General features: G+C 46.9%; 1 protein-coding gene across 1 annotated transcript in view; it reads right to left on the bottom strand.

Moving 5' to 3' along the window:
* The window catches only part of LOC121561530, an 84,636-nt gene that overhangs the window by 12,327 nt on the left and 45,042 nt on the right, over nt 1–27,267 (bottom strand). Inside the window, 1 exon segment of the mRNA XM_045225355.1 lies at nt 17,957–17,996. Coding sequence (XP_045081290.1) covers nt 17,957–17,996 — 40 coding nt within the window.

The raw sequence follows: 27,267 nt of genomic DNA, 5'->3' as shown, positions 1-27,267 counted from the left end.
CTGTCCTTGGTAGAGATTAACACAGTTATGTAGGGATGACCACTGTCCTTGGTAGAGATTAACACAGTTATGTAGGGATGACCACTGTCCTTGGTAGAGATTAACACAGTGATGTAGGGATGACCACTGTCCTTGGTAGAGATTAACACAGTTATGTAGGAATGACCACTGTCCTTGGTAGAGATTAACACAGTGATGTAGGGATGACCACTGTCCTTGGTAGAGATTAACACAGTTATGTAGGGATGACCACTGTCCTTGGTAGAGATTAACACAGTGATGTAGGAATGACCACTGTCCTTGGTAGAGATTACCACAGTGATGTAGGGATGACCACTGTCCTTGGTAGAGATTAACACAGTTATGTAGGGATGACCACTGTCCTTGGTAGAGATTAACACAGTTATGTAGGAATGACCACTGTCCTTGGTAGAGATTAACACAGTTATGTAGGGATGACCACTGTCCTTGGTAGAGATTAACACAGTTATGTAGGGATGACCACTGTCCTTGGTAGAGATTAACACAGTGATGTAGGAATGACCACTGTCCTTGGTAGAGATTAAAACAGTGATGTAGGGATGACCACTGTCCTTGGTAGAGATTAACACAGTTATGTAGGGATGACCACTGTCCTTGGTAGAGATTAACACAGTTATGTAGGAATGACCACTGTCCTTGGTAGAGATTAACACAGTTATGTAGGAATGACCACTGTCCTTGGTAGAGATTAACACAGTTATGTAGGGATGACCACTGTCCTTGGTAGAGATTACCACAGTTATGTAGGAATGACCACTGTCCTTGGTAGAGATTAACACAGTTATGTAGGGATGACCACTGTCCTTGGTAGAGTATAGGGTTCTCCAACTGGAGGACTTGATTTTATTTGGCCCCCATTTCTTCTGAGAAAAAAGCACCAGCAAATCAGCTACAAGTGATTTTAATTTAGGAAATCTGTTCCGAAGTATTCCCACTCATAATAGAGAGATATATGTGATCGTATATAACTATAAGCAAGGTTTGAAATGATTATGTTTTTGTCAAATATTATATCTGTTTGGGCTTCTTGCGGTCAATTTGCAATCTACAAATTATTTGTAATTATGTTCCGGCCCCCTGACCATCCGCTCAAGTAGAAATCATCCCGTGGCTGAATCTTGTTGATGATCCCTGCTATAGGACAATCTGCCTTTACCTCTCACATACTGCATATGGGTGCATATTGTCATTGGTTGAGATGGACAAAGTGAATCTAGTTGATCATCCCTGGTATAGAGAGACAATGTAAGGATAACGTTTGATCATAAACTTGGATTTAATACATCCAGGTCATATATCATAAAGAAACCGACTAATACCAGGGGTGTAATTTCAGTTTATAGTATATATTTAAATTCAACTGACTATTGAACCATATATCAAAAGTTATGCATGATGGCTGAAAGTAGGACAAGATGTACATTAAAAAACAAAACAAAACATAAATGAATAATTGCACTCACAATATCCACAAAACTACCCCGGCCACCAGCTCTGCACCCTCCGCTGCAACTTGCCCATGCCCCCCCCCCCGCTTCTCCTTCACACAAATCCAGACAGCTGATGTTCTGAAAGAGCTGCAAAATCTGGACCCCTACAAATCATCTGGGCTAGACAATCTGGACCCTTTCTTTCTAAAACCTAGCCGCCAAATTGTCGTAACCCCTATTACTAGCCTGTTCAACCTCTCTTTCGTAACGTCTGAGATCCCCAGAGATTGAAAGCTGCCGCGGTCATCCCCCCTCTTCAAAGGGGGTGACACTCTTCAGATCCAAACTGTTACAGACCCATATCCATCCTGCCCTGCCTTTCAAAAAGTTTTTGAAAGCCAAGTCAACAAACAGATCACCGACCATTTCGAATCCCACCGTACCTTCTCCGCTTATGCAATCCGGTTCCGGAAGCTGGTCATGCGGTGCACTTCAGCCACGCTCAAGGTCCTAAACGATATTATAACCGCGATCGATAATAGACAGTACTGTGCAGCCGTTTTCATTGACCTGGCCAAGGCTTTCGACTCTGTCAACCACCGCATTCTTATTGGCAGACTAAATAGCCTTGGTTTCTCAAATGACTTCCTCGCCTGGTTCACCAACTACTTCTCAGATAGAGTTCAATGTGTCAAATCGGAGGGCCTGTTGTCTGGACCTATGGCAGTCTCTATGGGGGTGACACAGGGTTCAATTCTTGGGCCGACTCTTTTCTCTGTGTATATCAATGACGTCCGCTCTTGCTGCTGGTGACTCTCAGATCCACCTCTACGCAGACGACACCATTTTGTATACATCTGGCCCTTCATTGACACTGTGTTAACAAACCTCCAAACGAGCTTCAATGCCATACAACACTCCTTCAGTAGCCTCCAACTGCTCTTAAACACTAGTAAAACTAAATGCATGCTCTTCAACCGAACGCTGCTTGCACCCGCCCACCCGACTCAGGAATCACTACTCTCGACGGGTCTGACCTAGAAGTATGTGGACAACTACAAATATCTAGGTGTCTGGTTAGACTGTAAACTCTCCTTCCAGACTCACATTAAGAATCTCCAATCCAAAGTTAAATCTAGAATCGGTTTCCTATTTCGCAACAAAGCCTCCTTCACTCATGCTGCCAAACATGCCCTCGTAAAACTGACTATCCTACCGATCCTTGACTTGGGCGATGCTCATTTACAAAATAGCCTCCAACACTCTACTCAGCAAATTGGATGTAGTCTATCACAGTGCCATCCGTTTTGTCTCCAGCCCCCATATACTACCCACCACTGTGACCTGTACGCTCTTGTTGGCTGGTCCTCACTACATATTTGCCGCCAAACCCACTGGCTCCAGGCCATCTATAAATCACTGCTAGGCAAATCCCACCTTATCTTACCTCATTGGTCACCATAGCAACACCCACCCGTAGTCTGCGCTCCAGCAGGTATATCTCACTGGTCATCCCCAAAGCCAACACCTCCTTTGGCCGCCATTCCTTCCAGTTCTCTGCTGCCAATGACTGGAACAAATTGCAAAAATCTCTGAAGCTGGAGACACTTATCTCCCTCACTAACTTTAAGCATCAGTTGTCAGAGCACCTTACCGATCACTGCACCTGTACACAGCCCATCTGAAATTAGCCCGCTCAACTACCTCATCCCTATATTGTTATTTATTTTGCTCATTTGTACCCTCAGTATCTCTATTTGCACATCATCTCTTGCACATCTATCATTCCAGTGTTAATACTAATTGTAATTATTTTGCACTATAGCCTATTTAATGCCTTACCTCCATAACTTGCTACATTTGCACACACTGTATATATATTTATTTCTGTTGTATTTTTGACTTTGTTTTGTTTTACCCCATATGTAACTCTGTGTTGTTGTATTTATCGCACTGCTTTGCTTTATCTTGGCCAGGTCGCAGTTGTAAATGAGAACTTGTTCTCAACTGGTTTACCTGGTTAAATAAAGGTGAAATAAATTTTAAAAAAATATATTAAAAAAAAGTATGTGGACACCACTTCAAATGAGTGGATTCAGCTAGACAAACATTGGCAGTAGAATGGGCTTACTGAAGAGCTCAGTGACTTTCAACGTGGCACCGTCAATGAATGCCCCCTTTCCAACAAGTCAGTTTGTCATATTTCTGCCCTGCTAGAGCTGCCCGGGTCAACTGTAAGTGCTGTTATTGTGAAGTGGAAACGTCTAGGAGCAACATCAGCTCAGCCGCGAAGTGGTAGGCCACACAAGATTACAGAACGAGACCGCTGACTGCTGAAGCGCATAAAAATTGTCTGTCCTCGGTTGCAACCCTCACTACCAAGCTCCAAACTGCCTCTGGAAGCAACGTCAGCACAATAACTGCTTGTCGGGAGTGTCAAGAAATGTGTTTCCATGGCCGAGCAGCTGCACACAAGCCTAAGATCACCATGTGCAATGCCAAGCGTCGGCTGGAGTGGTGTAAAGCTCGCCGCCATTGGACTCTGGAGCAGTGGAAACGCGTTCTCTAGAGTGATGAATCACACTTCACCATCTGGCAGTCCGACGGATAAATCTGGGTTTGGCGGATGCCAGGAGAACGCTACCTGCCCCAATGCAGAGTGCTAACTGTAAAGTTTGGTGGAGGATGAATAATGGTTCATGGTTCATGAATTCATGGTTCGGGCTAGGCCCCTTAATTCCAGTGAAGGGAAATCGTAACGCTACAGCATACAATGACATTCTAGACGTTTCTGTGCTTCCAACTTTGTGGCAAAAGTTTGGGAAAGGCCCTTTCCTGTTTCAGCATGACAATACATTTATTTTATATTTTAAAACCTTTATTTAACCAGGTAAGCCAGTTGAGAACAAGTTCTCATTTACAACTGCGACCTGGCCAAGATAAAGCAAAGCAGTGCGATAAAAACAACAACACAGAGTTACATATGGGATAAACAAAACGTACAGTCAATAACACAATAGAAAATCTATATACAGTGTGTGCAAATGTAGTAAGTTATGGAGGTAAGGCAATAAATAGGCCATTGTGCAAAATAATTACAATTTAGTATTAACACTGGAATGATAGATGTGCAGAAGATGATGTGCAAATAGAGATACTGGGGTGCAAATGAGCAAAATAAATAACAATATGGGGATGAGGTAGTTGGGTGGGCTAATTACAGATGGGCTGTGTACAGGTGCAGTGATCGGTAAGCTGCTCTGACAACTGATGCTTAAAGTTAGTGAGGGAGATAAGAGTCTCCAGCTTCAGAGATTTTTGCAGTTCGTTCCAGTCATTGGCAGCAGAGAACTGGAAGGAATGGCGGCCAAAGGAGGTGTTGGCTTTGGGGATGGCCAGTGAGATATACCTGCTGGAGCGCATACTACAGGTGGGTGTTGCTATGGTGACCAATGAGCTAAGATAAGGCGGGGATTTGCCTAGCAGTGATTTATAGATGACCTGGAGCCAGTGGGTTTGGCGACGAATATGTAGTGAGGGCCAGCCAACGAGAGCGTACAGGTCACAATGGTGGGTAGTATATGGGGCTTTGGTGACAAAACGGATGGTACTGTGATAGACTACATCCAATTTGCTGAGTAGAGTGTTGGAGGCTATTTTGTAAATGACATCGCCGAAGTCAAGGATCGGTAGGATAGTCAGTTTTACGAGGGCATGTTTGGCAGCATGAGTGAAGGAGGCACCTACTACCACACCACCGTTCAAAGGCACTTAAATATTTTGTCTTGCCCATTCACCCTCTGTATGGCCCATGTCTCAATTGTCTCAAGGCTTAAAAATCCTTCTTTAACATGTCTCCTCCCCTTCATCTACACTGATTGAAGTGGACTGACCGAGTGACATCAATAAGGGATCATCGCATTCACCTGGATTCACCTGGTCAGTCTATGTCATGGAAAGACCATAATGTTCATAATGTTTTGACCAATCAGTGTATATGAACTCCGGGCTGGGCTGCTGAGCCTCATAATGAATATATGCAGCAATAAAAAACTATAAAATAAAAACGATTTAACTATTACGCTAAAGTCCTTCCACAGTGGCCAAAATGTCAGTCTGGATGAAAACAGATGTCGCCCTGAATTCTTACATGTTTTCCCCTCTGCATTTCAGTTTTACAACCATGCATGCTTACGCGAGAGCTGCAATTATGTGCATATAATGTCTGTCATCTGCCAGAATTATAGGAAGGAATCTAGGACGGATTTATGTAAATAAAAGCAGCTCGAAATTTTCATTTTGGGGTTTTAATACCCCAAGCCATGCTTTAAAATGGTTGTTTACATGGCGACTTGTACGTTTAGGAGGGTCAAATCAACTGTAATGAAATTAATGTACAGAGGAGGAATGTTGTAATGGGCTGACGTAATGGCTGCTTAACTATACTAGCTACAGTAAGTGGCTTGCTAGCTTAGCGTCCACACATTAGCTAGCATATTCTTGTCAATTTCTAAAACTGCTAATTAACACTTATACAGGTCAATGGAATATGTTGAGGCAATTGTTGCTGGCAATATCGCCTCAAAACATTGCATGTGTATGGCTTTTCTTCAATTTGATAGACTAGCTGATAAACCTAGCCTAGTAGCCTAGCTAATTAACTGGCTAGCTAGCTGGCCTAAAAACCTGACGACTAGCCAACTAGCAAGCACACAAGCTAACTAACTGGTATCCTGTCCCTAGGCAACTGGTAGACTAGCTGACAGACTGACCTAATGACTGACTAACTAGCCAACAAAAACATTGTCTGGATGGCAGGCTATCTTACTGATTAGCTTACTGAAAGCCTAGCTAATGAACTAACTGAACAACTACATAAGAACAAACACTGTCTGGAGCCAACCATAGTCTGGCCTAGCCTGAACAACAATGACTGGCTAGCTGGTTGACCTACAAACCAGCTGAAAGCTTTGCTGACAGTGACACTGTGTGTGTGTGTGTGTGTGTGTGTGTGTGTGTGTGTGTGTGTGTGTGTGTGTGTGTGTGTGTTGTATCACTCTGTGAGGTAATGCATGGCTGAGTTTTTTTAGGCTTCAAAGATTCGTCCAAGCCAGCACTTCTGAGGCTAAAGCCCTGGAACAAAGGACAGAGATCTACAGTGTTGTGTTTATTACTGCACTGGTCACATTAGACTCAGCGGTAACTGTGGAGAGCTGGCTGATCAAATGCTCGGTGTGTGTGTATGTGAGTGTGTGTGTGCTTTCCTTAGATGCCTGTGTGTGTGTGTGTGTGTGTGTGTGTGTGTGTGTGTGTGTGCTGGCCTCACAACGATGGCTGCCCATCCATCCAGCCAGCCTCTAGAGAGGAGAAAGCCTTATCAGGGATCTAAACACACAAGCACTCCGCTGCACACTGGCAAGTTTATTCTAATGATTTCCACTGAGCTAATTAGCCGTTAGAACATGAAGGGCTTCCCATTGACGTGCTGAATACACTAGTGGGGAGTGGACAAGCACTGTCAGCTCAACACAACCCAACACTATAGCACGTCAATGGAAACACTAGCTAGCTAGAGTCTGGACTGGCTCTGCAGAACTGGGACAGACGGCTTTGTGAGACTCACCCGGCCTGACCCTACTGCCCTCTCTGCAACCCACACAACGCACGCACACACCCTGGACTGATCCTGCTGGGCTCCATGTAACACACACACACCACTCGAGTGAAAGGACTGACCCTGCTGCTTCCATGACAATATACCCAAGAGTAGACAGACAGACAGACAGACAGACAGACAGACAGACAGACAGACAGACAGACAGACAGACAGACAGACAGACAGACAGACAGACAGACAGACAGACAGACAGACAGACAGACAGATAGACAGATAGACAGATAGATAGATAGATAGATAGATAGATAGATACGGGTCCCATTATGTCTGGCGAAAACCAAACACTGCATTCCACAGTAAAAACCTCATACCAACGGCCAAGCACGGTGGTGGTATTGTGATGGTTTGGGGATGCTTTGCTGCCTCAGGACCTGGACCACTTGCCATCATTGAAGGAACCATGAATTCTGCTCTGTATCAGAGAATTCTACAGGAGAATATCAGGCCATCCATCTGTGAGCTGAAGCTGAAGCGCAGCTGGGTCATGCAGCAAGACAATGATCCAAAACACAAAAGCAAGTAATCTGAATGGCTAAAAAGCAACAAATGTAAAGTTTTGGAATGGCCTTGTCAAAGTCCAGACCTAAACCCGATTCAGATGTTTTGGCAGGACCTGAAACGAGAAGTTCATGCCCGAAAACTCGCAAATATCGCTGAGTTTTTGGTTGAAGATCTGATAACATTCAGTGTAAAAAATATGGGAAAATAGAGAAAATCAGAAAGGGGGAAAAAACTTTTTCAGGGCACTGTATACAGTAGTGCTGTTGGACCTATATCTCTTATTCTCCTACTAAACATGCAGGCACACACTAGTAAACTGAAGACAGGAAATAGGATGTTGTCACTACCAGGACATTCTCTCTCTCTCTCTCTCTCTCTCTCTCTCTCTCTCTCTCTCTCTCTCGCTCTCTCTCTCTAGCATGAGGTTAGCATTAGGTTTAACCCTTATAGTTATGGTACAGATTAGGACCAGGCATTCCTCACACATACACAAACACACACCTGCCAGGTGAGTTTATCACTGCACACCATCAGATGATTTCAGGGATATCCTGGTCATAAATTAGATGAAAAGTTGATACTGGATTTTCTAGGTGAACATAAAGTGGGCAGAGGTGGGGAGAGACGGAAGGGGAGGGGGAGAGGTGGAGAGAGGGAACAGAGCTTTTTATGAGCTTGTGATTATAGTATGGCATACAGTAGGAGCAGCAGAGGAGCACAGAGAGCAGGAGTGTTCTCGTTCAAGTTCCCTATAGGAAGATTACCTCATGTAGATAGTAGATTTATGGTACAGCATTGTATGTAGCATGAGGTTAGCATAATGTTTAACCCTTACAGCTATGGTACAGATTAGGGTCAGGCGTTGAAGGTTTAACCCTTACAATAATGGTACAGATTAGGACCAGGCGTTGAAGGTTTAACCCTTACAATAATGGTACAGATTAGGACCAGGCGTTGAAGGTTTAACCCTTACAATAATGGTACAGATTAGGACCAGGCGTTGAAGTTTTAACCCTTACAGTAATGGTACAGATTAGGACCAGGCGTTGACGGTTTAACCCTCACAATAATGGTACAGATTAGGACCAGGCATTGAAGGTTTAACCCTTACAGTAATGGTACAGATTAGGACCAGGCATTGAAGGTTTAACCCTTACAGTAATGGTACAGATTAGGACCAGGCGTTGACGGTTTAACCCTTACAGTAATGGTACAGATTAGGACCAGGCATTGACGGTTTAACCCTCACAATAATGGTACAGATTAGGACCAGGCATTGAAGGTTTAACCCTTACAGTAATGGTACAGATTAGGACCAGGCGTTGACGGTTTAACCCTCACAATAATGGTACAGATTAGGATCAGGCGTTGACGGTTTAACCCTCACAATAATGGTACAGATTAGGACCAGGCATTGAAGGTTTAACCCTTACAGTAATGGTACAGATTAGGACCAGGCATTGAAGGTTTAACCCTTACAGTAATGGTACTGTGTAATACAGTCTGGAACATAGCAGGACCAGGCATGACTAGTGGCTGCAGGTTTCACACCATTACGGTGATAATAATGCATGAGGTACAGAACTGAGACAGACTGAGGAAAACAGGACAAATCAGAGTCATCCAGAGTAATCTCCTTTTTACTGATGTTTTGCTGCTAACAGAGACACTCATTCCAAAGACAAGAACCACAACGGGTGCTACGAGAGACCCAGGAGTGACAGACAGGGAGAGCCTTTGAGATGATGACATCAGAAGGCTTTCAGCTGGCTATGTTTCCATTATGGTAGATGATAGTGGTCGAAGGTCCCTTTTGAAACAACCCAACCTCACTATCGGCCTCTGAACACCTCAAAACGTATATTATATCATCCCAAAACATGGATGAGATACCCATGGGAGGGATGGCGAGCACACATTACACCGATTTTAAGGTCACTGCACTGGCTGCCTGTGAGTTTTATAATTAATTTTAAAACTCTTCTATTGGTTTTTAAATCAATCCACGATTGTGCACATGCTTTTAAGTTATGTACCCAGTAGGTCCCTCAGGTCCTCTGGCACTGGCCCAAAGCCTAGGACCAAGAGGCATGGAGACAGCCTTTAGTTATTATGCCCCCAGCCTCTGGAATAGCCTGCCAGAGAACCTGAGGGGGACCACAACTGTGGACATATTTAAAAGAGATCTTAAAACACACATTTTTAGCTTTGCTTTTCCTTGTTCAGTTTGAGTCATTCTTTTGTTTATAATCTAATGTTTGTTGTGTAGTAAATATTTCAGCTTTAAATGTCATAGTTTTTTCCAGTTTTTTTCCTGTAAAGCACATTGCGTTGCATTCTATATCTGAAATGTGCTGTATAAATAAAGCTTGATTTGATTTGATGGAGGGAGGGAGGGAGGGAGGGAGGTGGATAGGGAAGCACTCAGCGTGAATAAACAGACCACATCCGTGTCAGAACATGCTGTTGAAAGGAGGAGAGAGACGGCTGAATGAGAAGAGAGGATGAAGGACAAAAAAATCAATAGAAGAAGAGAGGAGGGATGGAAACAGGTCTGTCACTGGGCTAGGGTCGAGAGGGTCAGGGATTAACAGACTAGAGGAGGGGGTGGAAACAGGTCTGTCACTGGGCTAGGGCCGAGAGGGTCAGGATTAACAGACTAGAGGAGGGGTGGAAACAGGTCTGTCACTGGGCTAGGGCCGAGAGGGTCAGGGATTAACAGACTAGAGGAGGTGGAAACAGGTCTGTCACTGGGCTAGGGCCGAGAGGGTCAGGGATTAACAGACTAGAGGAGGGGTGGAAACAGGTCTGTCACTGGGCTAGGGTCGAGAGGGTCAGGGATTAACAGACTAGAGGAGGGATGGAAACAGGTCTGTCACTGGGCTAGGGGCCGAGAGGGTCAGGGATTAACAGACTAGAGGAGGGGTGGAAACAGGTCTGTCACTGGGCTAGGGCCGAGAGGGTCAGGATTAACAGACTAGAGGAGGTGGAAACAGGTCTGTCACTGGGCTAGGGCCGAGAGGGTCAGGGATTAGCAGACTAGAGGAGGGGTGGAAACAGGTCTGTCACTGGGCTAGGGGCCGAGAGGGTCAGGGATTAACAGACTAGAGGAGGGGTGAAACAGGTCTGTCACTGGGCTAGGGCCGAGAGGGTCAGGGATTAACAGACTAGAGGAGGGGTGGAAACAGGTCTGTCACTGGGCTAGGGCCGAGAGGGTCAGGGGATTAACAGACTAGAGGAGGGGTGGAAACAGGTCTGTCACTGGGCTAGGGTCGAGAGGGTCAGGGATTAACAGACTAGAGGAGGGGTGGAAACAGGTCTGTCACTGGGCTAGGGCCGAGAGGGTCGGGGATTAACAGACTAGAGGAGGGATGGAAACAGGTCTGTCACTGGGCTAGGGTCGAGAGGGTCAGGGATTAACAGACTAGAGGAGGGGTGGAAACAGGTCTGTCACTGGGCTAGGGACCAGAGGGTCAGGGATTAAAAGACTAGAGGAGGGGTGGAAACAGGTCTGTCACTGGGCTAGGGCCGAGAGGGTCAGGGATTAACAGACTAGAGGAGGGGTGGAAACAGGTCTGTCACTGGGCTAGGGCCGAGAGGGTCAGGGATTAACAGACTAGAGGAGGGGTGGAAACAGGTCTGTCACTGGGCTAGGGCCGAGAGGGTCAGGGATTAACAGACTAGAGGAGGGGTGGAAACAGGTCTGTCACTGGGCTAGGGCCGAGAGGGTCAGGGATTAACAGACTAGAGGAGGGATGGAAACAGGTCTGTCACTGGGCTAGGGCCGAGAGGGTCAGGGATTAACAGACTAGAGGAGGGGTGGAAACAGGTCTGTCACTGGGCTAGGGCCGAGAGGGTCAGGGATTAACAGACTAGAGGAGGGGTGGAAACAGGTCTGTCACTGAGCTAGGGCCGAGAGGGTCAGGGATTAACAGACTAGAGGAGGGGGTGGAAACAGGTCTGTCACTGGGCTAGGGCCAGAGGGTCAGGGATTAACAGACTAGAGGAGGGGTGGAAACAGGTCTGTCACTGGGCTAGGGCCGAGAGGGTCAGGGATTAACAGACTAGAGGAGGGGGTGGAAACAGGTCTGTCACTGGGCTAGGGCCGAGAGGGTCAGGGATTAACAGACTAGAGGAGGGGTGGAAACAGGTCTGTCACTGGGCTAGGGCCGAGAGGGTCAGGGGATTAACAGACTAGAGGAGGGGTGGAAACAGGTCTGTCACTGGGCTAGGGCCGAGAGGGTCAGGGATTAACAGACTAGAGGAGGGTGGAAACAGGTCTGTCACTGGGCTAGGGCCGAGAGGGTCAGGGATTAACAGACTAGAGGAGGGGGTGGAAACAGGTCTGTCACTGGGCTAGGGCCGAGAGGGTCAGGGATTAACAGACTAGAGAGGGGTGGAAACAGGTCTGTCACTGGGCTAGGGCCGAGAGGGTCAGGGATTAACAGACTAGAGGAGGGATGGAAACAGGTCTGTCACTGGGCTAGGGCCGAGAGGGTCAGGGATTAACAGACTAGAGGAGGGGTGGAAACAGGTCTGTCACTGGGCTAGGGGCCGAGAGGGTCAGGGATTAACAGACTAGAGGAGGTGGAAACAGGTCTGTCACTGAGCTAGGGCCGAGAGGGTCAGGGATTAACAGACTAGAGGAGGGGTGGAAACAGGTCTGTCACTGGGCTAGGGCCGAGAGGGTCAGGGATTAACAGACTAGAGGAGGGGTGGAAACAGGTCTGTCACTGGGCTAGGGCCGAGAGGGTCAGGGATTAACAGACTAGAGGAGGATGGAAACAGGTCTGTCACTGGGCTAGGGCCGAGAGGGTCAGGGATTAACAGACTAGAGGAGGGTGGAAACAGGTCTGTCACTGGGCTAGGGGCCGAGAGGGTCAGGGATTAACAGACTAGAGGAGGGGTGGAAACAGGTCTGTCACTGGGCTAGGGCCGAGAGGGTCAGGGATTAACAGACTAGAGGAGGGGGTGGAAACAGGTCTGTCACTGGGCTAGGGCCGAGAGGGTCAGGGATTAACAGACTAGAGGAGGGGTGGAAACAGGTCTGTCACTGGGCTAGGGCCGAGAGGGTCAGGGATTAACAGACTAGAGGAGGGGTGGGAAACAGGTCTGTCACTGGGCTAGGGGCCGAGAGGGTCAGGGATTAACAGACTAGAGGAGGGATGGAAACAGGTCTGTCACTGGGCTAGGGCCGAGAGGGTCAGGGATTAACAGACTAGAGGAGGGGTGGAAACAGGTCTGTCACTGGGCTAGGGCCGAGAGGGTCAGGGATTAACAGACTAGAGGAGGGGTGGAAACAGGTCTGTCACTGGGCTAGGGCCGAGAGGGTCAGGGATTAACAGACTAGAGGAGGGGGTGGAAACAGGTCTGTCACTGGGCTAGGGCCGAGAGGGTCAGGGATTAACAGACTAGAGGAGGGGTGGAAACAGGTCTGTCACTGGGCTAGGGGCCGAGAGGGTCAGGGATTAACAGACTAGAGGAGGGGTGGAAACAGGTCTGTCACTGGGCTAGGGGCCGAGAGGGTCAGGGATTAACAGACTAGAGGAGGGGTGGAAACAGGTCTGTCACTGGGCTAGGGCCGAGAGGGTCAGGGATTAACAGACTAGAGGAGGGGGGTGGAAACAGGTCTGTCACTGGGCTAGGGCCGAGAGGGTCAGGGATTAACAGACTAGAGGAGGGGTGGAAACAGGTCTGTCACTGGGCTAGGGCCGAGAGGGTCAGGGATTAACAGACTAGAGGAGGGATGGAAACAGGTCTGTCACTGGGCTAGGGCCGAGAGGGTCAGGGATTAACAGACTAGAGGAGGGGTGGAAACAGGTCTGTCACTGGGCTAGGGTCGAGAGGGTCAGGGATTAACAGACTAGGGTCACTGAGCAGTGTATTTGTTGGTATGTTTATAATACCACCAGGGGTGTTGGTCGATGTGAGAAGACAGAAGACACATACACACACACAGCACAGTTACTGTTAGATCTTGATCTAAGGAGCTCAAACCATGGCTGCAGGCAAGGAACACACACCAGCAGAAAGTATGAGAGCGCTTCAAAGCAGAGGAAGCCAAACTTCCTCACACACACACAAACACATCTGCCAGGTGAGTTTATCACTGCACACCATCAGAGGCTTTCAGGGAGATCCTGGTCATAAATTAGATGTAAAGTTAATACTGGAATTTCCAGGTGAACAAAAAGAGGACCTACTCTAATTTCAGACACACTGAGACAGTAATAGTAATAGGGCCTGGGTAGAGGGTAGTAGTGGTAGAGGGTAGTAGTGGTAGGGGGTAGTAGTGGTAGGGGGTAGTAGTGGTAGGGGGTAGTAGTGGTAGAGGGTAGTAGTGGTAGAAGGTAGTAGTGGTAGGGGGTAGTAGTGGTAGGGGTAGTAGTGGTAGGGGGTAGTAGTGGTAGAGAGTAGTAGTGGTAGAGGGTAGTAGTGGTAGGGGGTAGTAGTGGTAGAGGGTAGTAGTGGTAGGGGGTAGTAGTGGTAGAGGGTAGTAGTGGTAGAGGGTAGTAGTGGTAGGGGGTAGTAGTGGTAGAGGGTAGTAGTGGTAGAGGGTAGTAGTGGTAGGGGGTAGCAGTGGTAGAGGGTAGTAGTGGTAGGGGGTAGTAGTGGTAGAGGGTACATTTACATTGTAGTCATTTAGCAGACGCTCTTATCCAGAGCGACTTACAATTAGTGAGTGCATACATTTTCATACTGGTCCCCCGTGGGAATCGAACCCACAACCCTGGCGTTGCAAGCGCCATGCTCCACCAACTGAGCTACACGGGACGGGTAGTAGTGGTAGAGGGTAGTAGTGGTAGGGGGTAGTAGTGGTAGAGGGTAGTAGTGGTAGAGGGTAGTAGTGGTAGGGGGTAGTAGTGGTAGGGGGTAGTAGTGGTAGAGGGTAGTAGTGGTAGAGGGTAGTAGTGGTAGGGGGTAGTAGTGGTAGGGGGTAGTAGTGGTAGAGGGTAGTAGTGGTAGGGGGTAGTAGTGGTAGAGGGTAGTAGTGGTAGGGGGTAGTAGTGGTAGAGGGTAGTAGTGGTAGGGGGTAGTAGTGGTAGGGGGTAGTAGTGGTAGAGGTTGTAGTGGTAGAGGGTAGTAGTGGTAGGGGGTAGTAGTGGTAGAGGGTAGTAGTGGTAGAGGGGTAGTAGTGGTAGGGGGTAGTAGTGGTAGGGGGTAGTAGTGTAGTGGTGAGGGTAGTAGTGGTAGAGGGATAGTAGTGGTAGGGGGTAGTAGTGGTAGGGGGTAGTAGTGGTAGAGGGTAGTAGTGGTAGAGGGTAGTAGTGGTAGAGGGTAGTAGTAGTAGGGGGTAGTAGTGGTAGAGGATAGTAGTGGTAGAGGGTAGTAGTGGTAGGGGAGGTTAGGGGGTCTGGGGTACAGAGGTAGGGGATCTAGGTAGGGGGGTTAGGGGGTCTGGGGTACAGAGGTAGGGGATCTAGGTAGGGGGGTTAGGGGGTCTGGGGTACAGAGGTAGGGGATCTAGGTAGGGGGTTAGGGGGTCTGGGGTACAGAGGTAGGGGATCTAGGTAGGGGGGGTTAGGGGGTCTGGGGTACAGAGGTAGGGGATCTAGGTAGGGGGGGTTAGGGGGTTTGGGGTACAGAGGTAGGGGATCTAGGTAGGGGGGGTTAGGGGGTCTGGGGTACAGAGGTAAGGGGTAGAAGTGGTAGGGTGTCTGTGGTCTTTGTCTCTCAATATTCTGCTGTGGGAAGCTCGGCCCCAGCCCACCCAGGAGAATGGGAGCACACAGGTGCTTCATTCTGGGAATGCCTAAATGCCATTCCATAGGCCAGATACACTGGGAATGCCTTAATGCCATTCCATAGGCCAGATACACTGGGAATGCCTTAATGCCATTCCATAGGCCAGATACACTGGAAATGCCTTAATGCCATTCCATAGGACAGATACACTGGGAATGCCTTAATGCCATTCCATAGGACAGATACACAGGGAATGGGAATGGGGATTTCATGCTGGAACGCTGCTATGTAAACCGCTGAGCTGTAGCAGTTAAACCACACACACACACACACACACACACACACGATCGACACACACACGCACATTGCACATACACATGCATGTACACACACACTGACCTCTTGGTCTTTTAACCATGTCTGTCACTGACATAATTACAGTTACAGTGGGGTGGGAGAGAGACATTACAGTTACAGTGGGGTGGGAGAGAGATAGATTACAGTTACAGTGGGGTGGGAGAGAGACAGATTACAGTTACAGTGGGGTGGGAGAGAGACAGATTACAGTTACAGTGGGGTCGGGAGAGAGACAGATTACAGTTACAGTGGGGTGAGAGAGAGATAGATTACAGTTACAGTGGGGTGGGGTGGGAGAGAGACAGATTACAGTTACAGTGGGGTGGGAGAGAGACAGATTACAGTTACAGTGGGGTGGGAGAGAGATAGATTACAGTTACAGTGGGGTGGGAGAGAGACAGATTACAGTTACAGTGGGGTGGGAGAGAGACAGATTACAGTTACAGTGGGGTGGGAGAGAGACAGATTACAGTTACAGTGGGGGTGGGAGAGAGACAGATTACAGTTACAGTGGGGCGGGAGAGAAACAGATTACAGTTACAGTGGGGTGGGGAGAGAGACAGATTACAGTTACAGTGGGGTGGGAGAGAGACAGATTACAGTTACAGTGGGGTGGGAGAGAGACAGATTACAGTTACAGTGGGGCAGGAGAGAAACAGATTACAGTTACAGTGGGGTGGGAGAGAGACAGATTACAGTTACAGTGGGGCGGGAGAGAGACAGATTACAGTTACAGTGGGGCGGGAGAGAGACAGATTACAGTTACAGTGGTGCGGGAGAAAGACAGATTACAGTTACAGTGGGGCGGGAGAGAGACAGATTACAGTTACAGTGGGGCGGGAGAGAAACAGATTACAGTTACAGTGGGGTGGGAGAGAGACAGATTACAGTTACAGTGGGGTGGGAGAGAGACAGATTACAGTTACAGTGGGGTGGGAGAGAGACAGATTACAGTTACAGTGGGGTGGGAGAGAGACAGATTACAGTTACAGTGGGGCGGGAGAGAGACAGATTACAGTTACAGTGGGGCGGGAGAGAGACAGATTACAGTTACAGTGGGGCGGGAGAGAAACAGATTACAGTTACAGTGGGGCGGGAGAGAGACAGATTACAGTTACAGTGGGGTGGGAGAGAGACAGATTACAGTTACAGTGGGGTGGGAGAGAGACAGATTACAGTTACAGTGGGGTGGGAGAGAGACAGATTACAGTTACAGTGGGGTGGGAGAGAGACAGATTACAGTTACAGTGGGGTGGGAGAGAGACAGATTACAGTTACAGTGGGGTGGGAGAGAAACAGATTACAGTTACAGTGGGGTGGGAGAGAGACAGATTACAGTTACAGTGGGGTGGGAGAGACAGACAGATTACAGTTACAGTGGGGTGGGAGAGAGACAGATTACAGTTACAGTGGGGTGGGAGAGACAGATTACAGTTACAGTGGGGTGGGAGAGAGACAGATTACAGTTACAGTGGGGTGGGAGAGAGACAGATTACAGTTACAGTGGGGTGGGAGAGAGACAGATTAGTTACAGTGGGGTGGGAGAGACAGACAGATTACAGTTACAGTGGGGTGGGAGAGAGACATTACAGTTACAGTTGGGCGGGAGAGAGACAGATTACAGTTACAGTGGGGTGGGAGAGAGACAGATTACAGTTACAGTGGGGCGGGAGAGACAGACAGATTACAGTTACAGTGGGGCGGGAGAGAGACAGATTACAGTTACAGTGGGGTGGGAGAGTCAGACAGATTACAGTTACAGTGGGGTGGGAGAGACAGACAGATTACAGTTACAGTGGGGTGGGAGAGAGACAGATTACAGTTACAGTGGTGCGACAGAGACAGACAGATTACAGTTACAGTGGGGTGGGAGAGAGACAGATTACAGTTACAGTGGTGCGGGAGAGACAGACAGATTACAGTTACAGTGGGGCGGGAGAGAGACAGATTACAGTTACAGTGGGGTGGGAGAGAGACAGATTACAGTTACAGTGGTGCGACAGAGACAGACAGATTACAGCAGGGTCTTATCTGCAGTGCGCGTGTGGTTTTATCTCCAAAGTGTGTGTGTGTGTGTGTGTGTGTGTGTGTGTGTGCGCGCGTATGTGTACTTGAGAGGTTCTCACAGACCAGGCAGGTTGAAATGTCACCTGCTTATCCTTTTCAGGGGACAGGAATCTCAGAGGTCACCAAGGGCCACAGACAGACTATCTCAATACACACACAGACACACACACACATACGGTTGTGATTCCTCACCCACTGTGTCACAGGGCTGGTCTTTGTGCACGCAGAAGTCAGTCCTGCAACGAGACGGTAAAAACAGTATTATAACAAGTTCAGTCCATCTAACCTCACAAATGCTACTGTGTTGATAAGGATGAGGGGTGAAGCTTCCCATGGATACTGATCTGGGTGAGTTTAGCATTTTCCACACTGATCGTAAAGGTTAGGATTGGGGAGGGGAAGCTGATCCTAGATCTGTCCCTAAGGGAAACTTCACCCAGAGTGTTGAAAAGAGAAACATAAACCCAAAAGATGTTTGAAGGAATCTAAAAAAATTAAAATTTCTTTGTTCATGCACGCTTTAAAATGGTTAATTGGGTATAATTAGTTCAATCCACCAGTTGAATCCTCACTTCCACTTCAGTTGAATTTTCACTTAGTCTCCCATTGACATCAATTCATGACCAAGTGAAAAAATGACTTAAGTGGAAATGTTCACTTCCATTTGCTATCAACGTTACACCAGAATTGTGTTACATAGAGAGGTTAACGTTCAATGCACCGTGATTGAATAGTTCTCCCTAATCTATGTACTGTAGTTCATGCTGGACAAAGAGCAGCCCTCAACTCAAACATTCCACGGCTCCTTCGCTGTGGCATAGTCACAGACACATACACACACACACACACACACACAGCTTATGTTGGTTACCATGGGGACCGGCCTACCCATGTAAGGCCCGTTCCAGTACACGCAGGCAGACAAGGCAGGGACTCTCATTCCCACCACTGAGAACCCAGGACCCTCTTTGTCCCCACTGTTAAGCAGTGATTTGACATGGTCTACATACCAAATGGCACCCTATGCCCTACATAGTGCATTGCTTTAACCAGAGCCCTATTGGAATAGGCTACCATTTGGAACATAGCCATGCTTTCTGTTCACACTGTACTGGGGAACGCCTGAGTGGAGAGTGACTTTGTAAGTAGTAGGCAAGACAGATTTTGGACACAGAGCAAGAGAGACAGAGACAGAGACAGAGAGAGAGAGAGAGAGAGAGAGAGAGAGAGAGAGAGAGAGAGAGAGAGAGAGAGAGAGAGAGAGAGAGAGAGAGAGAGAGAGACTTTAACCAGAACAGAAAGGGTGCGTATTGGGTGCGTCCTGCCCCACCTCTACAGTTTAAAGATCTGCCCCACCTTTACAGTTTAAAGATCTGCCCCACCTCTACAGTTTAAAGATCTGCCCCACCTCTACAGTTTAAAGATCTGCCCCACCTCTACAGTTTAAAGATCTGCCCCACCTTTACAGTTTAAAGATCTGCCCCACCTCTACAGTTTAAAGATCTGCCCCACCTCTACAGTTTAAAGATCTGCCCCACCTTTACAGTTTAAAGATCTGCCCCACCTCTACAGTTTAAAGATCTGCCCCACCTCTACAGTTTAAAGATCTGCCCCACCTCTACAGTTTAAAGATCTGCCCCCCCTTTACAGTTTAAAGATCTGCCCCACCTTTACAGTTTAAAGATCTGCCCCACCTCTACAGTTTAAAGATCTGCCCCACCTTTACAGTTTAAAGATCTGCCCCACCTTTACAGTTTAAAGATCTGCCCCACCTCTACAGTTTAAAGATCTGCCCCACCTTTACAGTTTAAAGATCTGCCCCACCTCTATAGTTTAAAGATCTGCACCTCTACAGTGGTCCGGTTAGTAAAACACTGTTAATGACCCATCTGTAAGGTCAAGGTGGGTTCAAACCAGAGATGCCTTTGAACTCTGTTAACAAGCCTGAGCCAACGCACACACACACACACACACACACACACAAACACATGCACGCAGACAAAGACACATGCCGACACACACACACACACACACCACATACGCACCACACACACAGATGAGACCCCTACTACCCACTCCCTCCATGCTAGAAGGCTAAGGGCAGCTGCTGCCTCCAACACCACTGACCCACCAAACCTCATCAGGATCTAAATCAGTCTACTGCACTTCCTCTACTTACTCTGTGTGTGGTGTGGTGTGGTGTGGTGTGGTGTGTGTGGTGTGTGTGGTGTGGTGTGGTGTGGTGTGGTGTGATGTGGTTTGGTGTGTGTGGTGTGGTGTGGTGTGTGACAGTGAAGTTCCTACAGTTGAAGTCAGAAGTTTACATACACCTTATCAAATACATTTAAACTCAGTTTTTCACAATTCCTGACATTTAATCCTAGTAAAAATTCCCTGTCTTAGGTCAGTTAGGATCACCACTTTATTTTAAGAATGTGAAATGTAAGAATAATAGCAGAGAGAATTATTTATTTCAGCTTTTATTTCTTTCATCACATTCCCAGTGGGTCAGAAGTTTACATACACTCAATTTGTATTTGGTAGCATTGCCTTTAAATTGTTTAACTTGGGTTAAACGTTTTGGGTAGCCTTCCACAAGGTTCCCACAATAAGTTGGGTGAATTTTGACCCATTCCTCCTGACAGAGCTGGTGTAACTGAGTCAGATTTGTAGGCCTCCTTGCTCGCACACGCTTTTTCAGTTCTGCCCACACATTTTCTATAGGATTGAGGTCAGGGCTTTGTGATGGTCACTCCAATACCTGCCATTTTGCCACAACTTTGGAAGTATGCTTGGGGTCATTGTCCATTTGGAAGACCCATTTGCAACCAAGCTTTAACTTCCTGACTGATGTCTTGAGATGTTGCTTCAATATATCCTTCCTCATGATGCCATCTATTTTGTGAAGTGCACCAGTCCCTCCTGCAGCAAAGCACCCCCACAGCATGATGCTGCCACCCCCTGCTTCACGGTTGGGATGGTGTTCTTCAGGTTGCAAGGCACCCCCTTTTTTCCTCCAAACATAACAATGGTCATTATGGCCAAACAGTTCTATTTTTGTTTCATCAGACCAGAAGACATTTCTCAAAAAAGTACGATCTTTGTCCCAATGTGCAGTTGTAAACCATAGTCTGGCTTTTTTATGGCGGTTTTGGAGCAGTGGCTTCTTCCTTGCTGAGTGGCCTTTCAGGTTATGTCGATATAGGACTCGTTTTACTGTGGATATAGATACTTTTGTACCTGTTTCCTCCAGCATCTTCACAAGGTCCTTTGCTGTTGTTCTGGGATTGATTTGCACTTTTCGTACCAAAGTACGTTCATCTCTAGGAGACAGAACGCGTCTCCTTCCTGAGCGGTATGACGGCTGCGTGGTCCCATGGTGTTTATACTTGCGTACTATTGTTTGTACAGATGAATGTGGTACCTTCAGGCATTTGGAAATTGCTCCCAAGGATGAACCAGACTTGTGGAGGTCTATAAAAAAAATTCAGAGATCTTGGCTGATTTCTTTTGATTTTCCCATGATGTCAAGCAAAGAGGCACTGAGTTTGAAGGTAGGCCTTGAAATACATCCACAGGTACACCTCCAATTGACTCAAATTATGTCAATTAGCCTATCAGAAGCTTCTAAAGCCATGACATCATTTCCTGGAATTTTCCAAGCTGTTTAAAGGCACAGTCAACTTAGTGTATGTAAACTTCTGACCCACTGGAATTGTGATACAGTGAATTATAAGTGAAATAATTTGTCTGTAAACAATTGTTGGAAAAATTACTTGTGTCATGCACAAAAGTAGATGTCCTAACCGACTTGCCAAAACTATAGTTTGTTAACGAGAAATTTGTTGAGTGGTTGAAAAACAAGTTTTAATGACTCCAACCTAAGTGTATGTAAACTTCCGACTTCAACTGTATGTTAGGGGAGTGGCAGTGCAGTGGTGGGTCACTGCCACTAGTAACCCTATGATTTGGGAGAGTGGAGGTTCATTTGAAGACCATGACTAACAGGTGAGGAGGGAGTAGAGGGGTGTGATTTCATCCTAGGCAGACTGCTGTACTGATTCAGCCTCTTTTCTAAGTATTGAGAAGACAGAGTCAAAACTGCTGTACTAGACCACACTGAGAACACTGAAGAGGAAGTTGTCCTGTGTGGCTCAGTTGGTAGAGCATGGCTCTCACAACAAAAAGGGTTGTGGGTTCGATTCCTGTTGGGGCCACCAATACCTTTATCCCCCCCTCTCTCTCCCCCCCTCCAGTCTGCTACATATCCCACTAACTTCAAATAGCTAGTAATGGGTTGTACCGCTGCCTTCCTGGTCTGATTGCATGGACTGTCTGTGACTGCGAGGTAACGTGGATTTAACAAACAGCTGGGGGGCTGACGAGCCAGCTGCAGACACAGAACACTGGTTTGAGGAGGAGAGGAGGAGGAGCGTGACAGACAGGGAGAGGGCATGACGAGGGGGAGGCAGGGCGGAGGGGAGCGGGGGGGAGACAGAGATAAGGAGAGGGGGACACGGTGAACACAAAGTTATTATTTCCTGTTAAGATGTCTCCCGAATCCCTAGAAATGATCCAACTAGTGTAGTATCAGTTACACACTGAGAGCATATAGGCAGACATTAGACCGTCTCAGACAGATCCAGGACAGTATCACATGTCATGTAATCTCCTGAGAGGCAGGTAATTAGTTGTTGGAGACGAGGAAGTCTACAGTGACAGGCGTGACATAGAGATTACCTCTCTCCTCTCTGAGTGTTACAGTACAGCAGACACCCATCCCAGACAGATACACACACACGTCGTTTCAGCCCAGCCAGCTCTGCCCAGCCAGCTCAGCCGTCAGCGAGAAGGGAAACCGGAGCACGAAGTGACACGCTCTAATCTCCTCTCCCCTCTCCTCTCGCCTCCTCTCCCCTCCCCTCTCTTCTCCTCTCGCCTCCCCTCTCCTTCCTGTCTCCTCCTCCCTTCTCCTCTCCTCCTGACTCCTGGCGAGCAGCGCTCAGAGATGGACAGATGTGGATCCTGAACACTCCTGTATTCACAGAGAATCCCTTCTGAGCGTGGTTAGGGATCAGTTCCACTACAACCACCCCAACAGAACAAAATACTTCTCTGTGTTGAACGCTCCTCTCCTCCTCTTCCTCCTTCCTTCATCCCCCTTTACTCAGGGTGCACACTGTAAAAACAAATACCCACAAATCTAGTTGTTTCAAATTATTATTATTAAGTAACTGGTTCCACAGCCTTTTTTTTGTTTACTCAACTTTTCAGTCAAAGTGTTACCTGAACATAACATTTTTAGTTGGCCCAAACTTAGCTCCAACATGAGAAAACATAGGCAAAAATTCAGTCAACTTAAAATGATGTGTTTGCTCAATTGTTTATTCAACTAGAAATTATTAGGCTGTGGAATTAGTTACACACACAGTGTTTTTAACACTATGATTTCAACTTACATACTTGGACATAAACATTGTGCATGTTCATTATACAGTAACTATTATTCAACATGTCCTCACCTGGGATTTGCACTCACAACCTCTTGGGTCATGGCATTGCGATCTTCCTGCTACGCCACCATGTATGTGTCAATTATGAGTTAATCTGACTATTCTCTCATCATTGATTTGATTTACTTATTTAAGCAATTTTAGATTTTGCTGTATAGTTATCTAATATTGGTGGAGCATATTACTCTGTTTTAATGTTACTCCTTAATCACTATGATCAATAAAATAGTTTTTCTTGAGTGTACTTTTAACAGATCTGAGATTTACTTTGTACTGCAAAGTGTAGCAATACAGGTGAAATGAGTTACTTACACAGACATGTTGCCGTAGCAGGAAGATTGGAATGCTGTGAACCAAGAGGTTGTGAGTTCAAATCCCAGGTGAGGACATGTTGAATACTAATTACTGTATAAATGAACATGCACAATGTAGTCAACGTGTGTCAAATACGTAAGTTGAAAATGAAACGAAAAATGAAAACATTGTATGTTAAAAGCATTGTATTTCTAGTTGAATTAAGATATGAGACTGATTGAGCAAAAACATTCTAAGTTGACAGACATTTTGCCTACGTTTTTCGGACAAGTTTGAGCCAGCTAAAAATGTTATGTTCAGGTAACACTTTGACCGAAAAGTTCAGTAAACAAAAAAAAAGGCTGTGGAACCAGTTACTTAATCATATTTAGTTGAAACAAGTATATATTTTTTTTACAGTGCAGGATGACAGGATATGTTCTGACAGGCTACATCAACGCTTATTTAAACCAAATTAACCCTTTTACCTCCCAGCCCAAATTAGAACAGGTCATAATACCTCATCAAGAATTAGGTATGCGAGTGTGTGTGTGTATGTGTGTGTTCGCATGCGTGTAAGAGAGATGTCATTGGGCTAAATGGGCTAACTGATTATAAACCATCATGGCCACGAAGAAAAGCAACTTATGCTACAGCTTTACAGACAGGAAGAAGAATCAGATAGGAGAGAGAGAGAGAGAGAGAGAGAGAGAGAGAGAGAGAGAGAGAGAGAGAGAGAGAGAGAGAGAGAGAGAGAGAGAGAGAGAGAGAGAGAGAGAGAGAGAGAGAGAGAGAGAGAGAGAGAGAGAGAGAGAGAGAGAGAGAGAGAGAGAGAGAGAGAGAGAGAGAGAGAGAGAGTTTGAGTTTTAAATAATCTTTATTGGGTCTGGGAGCCCACCACACAATAAATACTCATAGTTACACATCAATTAAAAACACAACTCCAATTCCTCCTCCACAGTAACTAAACACAACAGCCTCTGAATACCCCATATACTCATAAACATATCAATATTGTTGACAAGTTTATAATAGGCAAACTCAACCCTTAGTCTCGCTGCCAACATTCCCTCCAGCATTCCCACCACATCCACAGACCCCTGTCCCCGAATACTGTTCTTTCGGGTCTTCCATATCGCTAATTTTGCTGCCCCTAACACAAAATTAAGCAACACAACTACACCGTTTTGACTAAACCTGAACTTTGGCCCAAATATATACAGTTGGGAAGAGAAAACCTCTCCCAACGTTGAGAACCAATTAGTGATCAGGTCAATCATCCCGACCAACCTGGGACACTGTAAAAACAGATGTGCCAGAGTTTCAGACTCAGCACAGAATGGACACCCCTCCCCAACAGTAGGATCCAGGTGTTTCAGATACATGTTGGTGGCTATGGCTCCATGTATTATCCTCCATTGGAGGTCAGCTGTCCTCTTATCAATAGGCAGTTTGTATAATGATCGCCAACAGCCTTTTGGGGAGGCACCTGGACCAAGCACACCCGCCCACCTCATCGATTTTACCCCTTCCAGGGAAGAGGCATGGGACACCTTTACACATATTTTGTACATGGCCTTCTTTCCCACCTCCTTGAACTCCCCCAGCTCCGGGGTATCGAAGGAAAGCAGCATCCCCACGTCCTCCTCGAATGGCCCCGCCGCAGCACTAACAATCAGTGCAGGGAACACATAATCCAGACCCTCCTTCCACCGATCAGAATTGGAAGTGTCAGTCACATACTGCAGATGAAGTACTGGCAAGGAGTCACAGACCTCAGCGACGACCTTCCTCAGTAGGCGAGACAATCGGATCCCCGCTCTTTCTCCCAGTTCCTCCAATGACCTATTCCTGTTCCGCATCAGATGACCCAGCTTAGTACACCCCACGCCTAACAGGCATGAACGTAGGCTAGCTGAACCCAGAACACGGGATTGGTGGCAGTGTTGTGAAAAAGAGGCTCTTCAAAAAGCCTCATCCCTGGTGGCGTGCAGGCCTTACGGGACTTGACCAGAACTCTCCAAGCCTGCATAACAGACTCATAAAATGGAGTCAGGCCAGGCAACACACCCCCCTCCAGCTTTAAGAGGAAAAGGTGCTTGTCTAAGCCCAAACAGCCACCTCTCCTCATCAATGTGTAGGCTGTGTCAACCCAGCTAGAACCGTCACTGTACAACAGTCTATGGGCTGCTTGAAGCCGGAAAGCCATGATCCTAGAGGAAATGTCCTCCAGGCCTTGCCCACCCTCGTGTAGTGGCAGGTACAGGGCTGAAGCTTTAATCCAGTGTTGTCCAGACCAGAAGAAATTGACTAGGGTCCTCTGAAGCTCTTGTATCAGACCCTTTGGTGGCTGCAAAATCATTAGTCTGTGCCACAGGGTACAGGCAGCAAGATTATTAGCTACCAGTACCCTTCCCCTATAAGACAGCTGGGGCAGCACCCATTTCCATTTTGAAAGTCTGGCACACACATTCTCCACCTCACCCTCCCAGTTCTTTTTCTGAAAGACATCGGAGCCTAGAAAAACCCCCAAAGTCTTCATCCCATCTCTGCCCCACTGAAGCCCCCCTGGTAACTGTGGAGCGGACCCCATCTGAAGCTGACCTGCCCACAGCGCTTCACTCTTTCCCCAATTGACTCTAGCTGAGGAGGCCCCCTCATACACCTTTAAAGTGTTTGAGAGAACCTTAACATACTCACCCCCTGTAATAAAAACTGTCACGTCATCTGCATACGCAGACAGTGCTATCGTGGGACCCTTCATTACACCTGGCACAGAGAAACCAGTAAGCTTCGCCCTTAAAAAACAAAGCATTGGTTAAATCGCCAGACTATATAACTGCCCTGAAATTGGGCATCCCTGCCTGATGCCCCTTTGGACAGGGATGGGGCAACTCAAACCACCCCCTACCTTCACCATACACGAGGCTCCAGCATACAGTAAATTCATCCAAGACAAAAAAACATCCCCAAACCCAAAGGCTTTCATTGTTTTAAACAAGTACTGGTGGTCCACACGATCAAAAGCCTTCTCCTGATCCAGAGAAAGTAAACCCACATTTACATCAGACAGTTTACAAATATCTAAAACATCTCTTATTAGAAACAAGTTGTCAACAACAGGTACACAGCAGGACTGGTCCTTGTGGACCAACAATCCCAGATACTCTTTCAAACTGTTTGAGAGACATTTAGAAACAATTTTATATTCTGCACACAGCAAAGCAACAGGTCTCCAATGTTTATGAGAGCCAAATCCGCCTTTTTTGGCAGTGAAAGTACCGCACGTTGACAAGATACAGGAAGAGAGCCCTCATGAAAAGATTCACACACCACTTCATAAAAATCCTCCCCAATAGACCCCCAAAAGTGCTTATAAAACTCAGATGGTAAACCATCAATGCCAGGGGCTCGGCCTGTTGAGAGCAGCATAACTGCTGTGGACAGCTCTTGCAGTGTAATGTCAGAGTCCAATACGACTCTTTGCTCAGGTCCCAATTGAGGAAGACCGTGTAACAACTGTTCAGTACACAGAGAGAACCTACCCTTAGTATCTCCATATAGAAAATAAAAAGGAAAAGCAGAAGATACCACAGAGAAACCAGACAAAGAGAATAAAACACCCTATGAGGCATAATCATCATCATTATTTAAATGTTCTCTTAACCTGACCACGTTTCCCACCATCTTTTGCTGCTGC

This window comes from Coregonus clupeaformis, chromosome 15 (assembly GCF_020615455.1).
Source record: "Coregonus clupeaformis isolate EN_2021a chromosome 15, ASM2061545v1, whole genome shotgun sequence".
NCBI classification, from domain to species: Eukaryota; Metazoa; Chordata; class Actinopteri; order Salmoniformes; family Salmonidae; genus Coregonus; species Coregonus clupeaformis.
The sequence above is the reverse complement of the archived record's forward strand: the minus strand, read 5'-3'. Positions and strand labels throughout refer to the sequence as shown.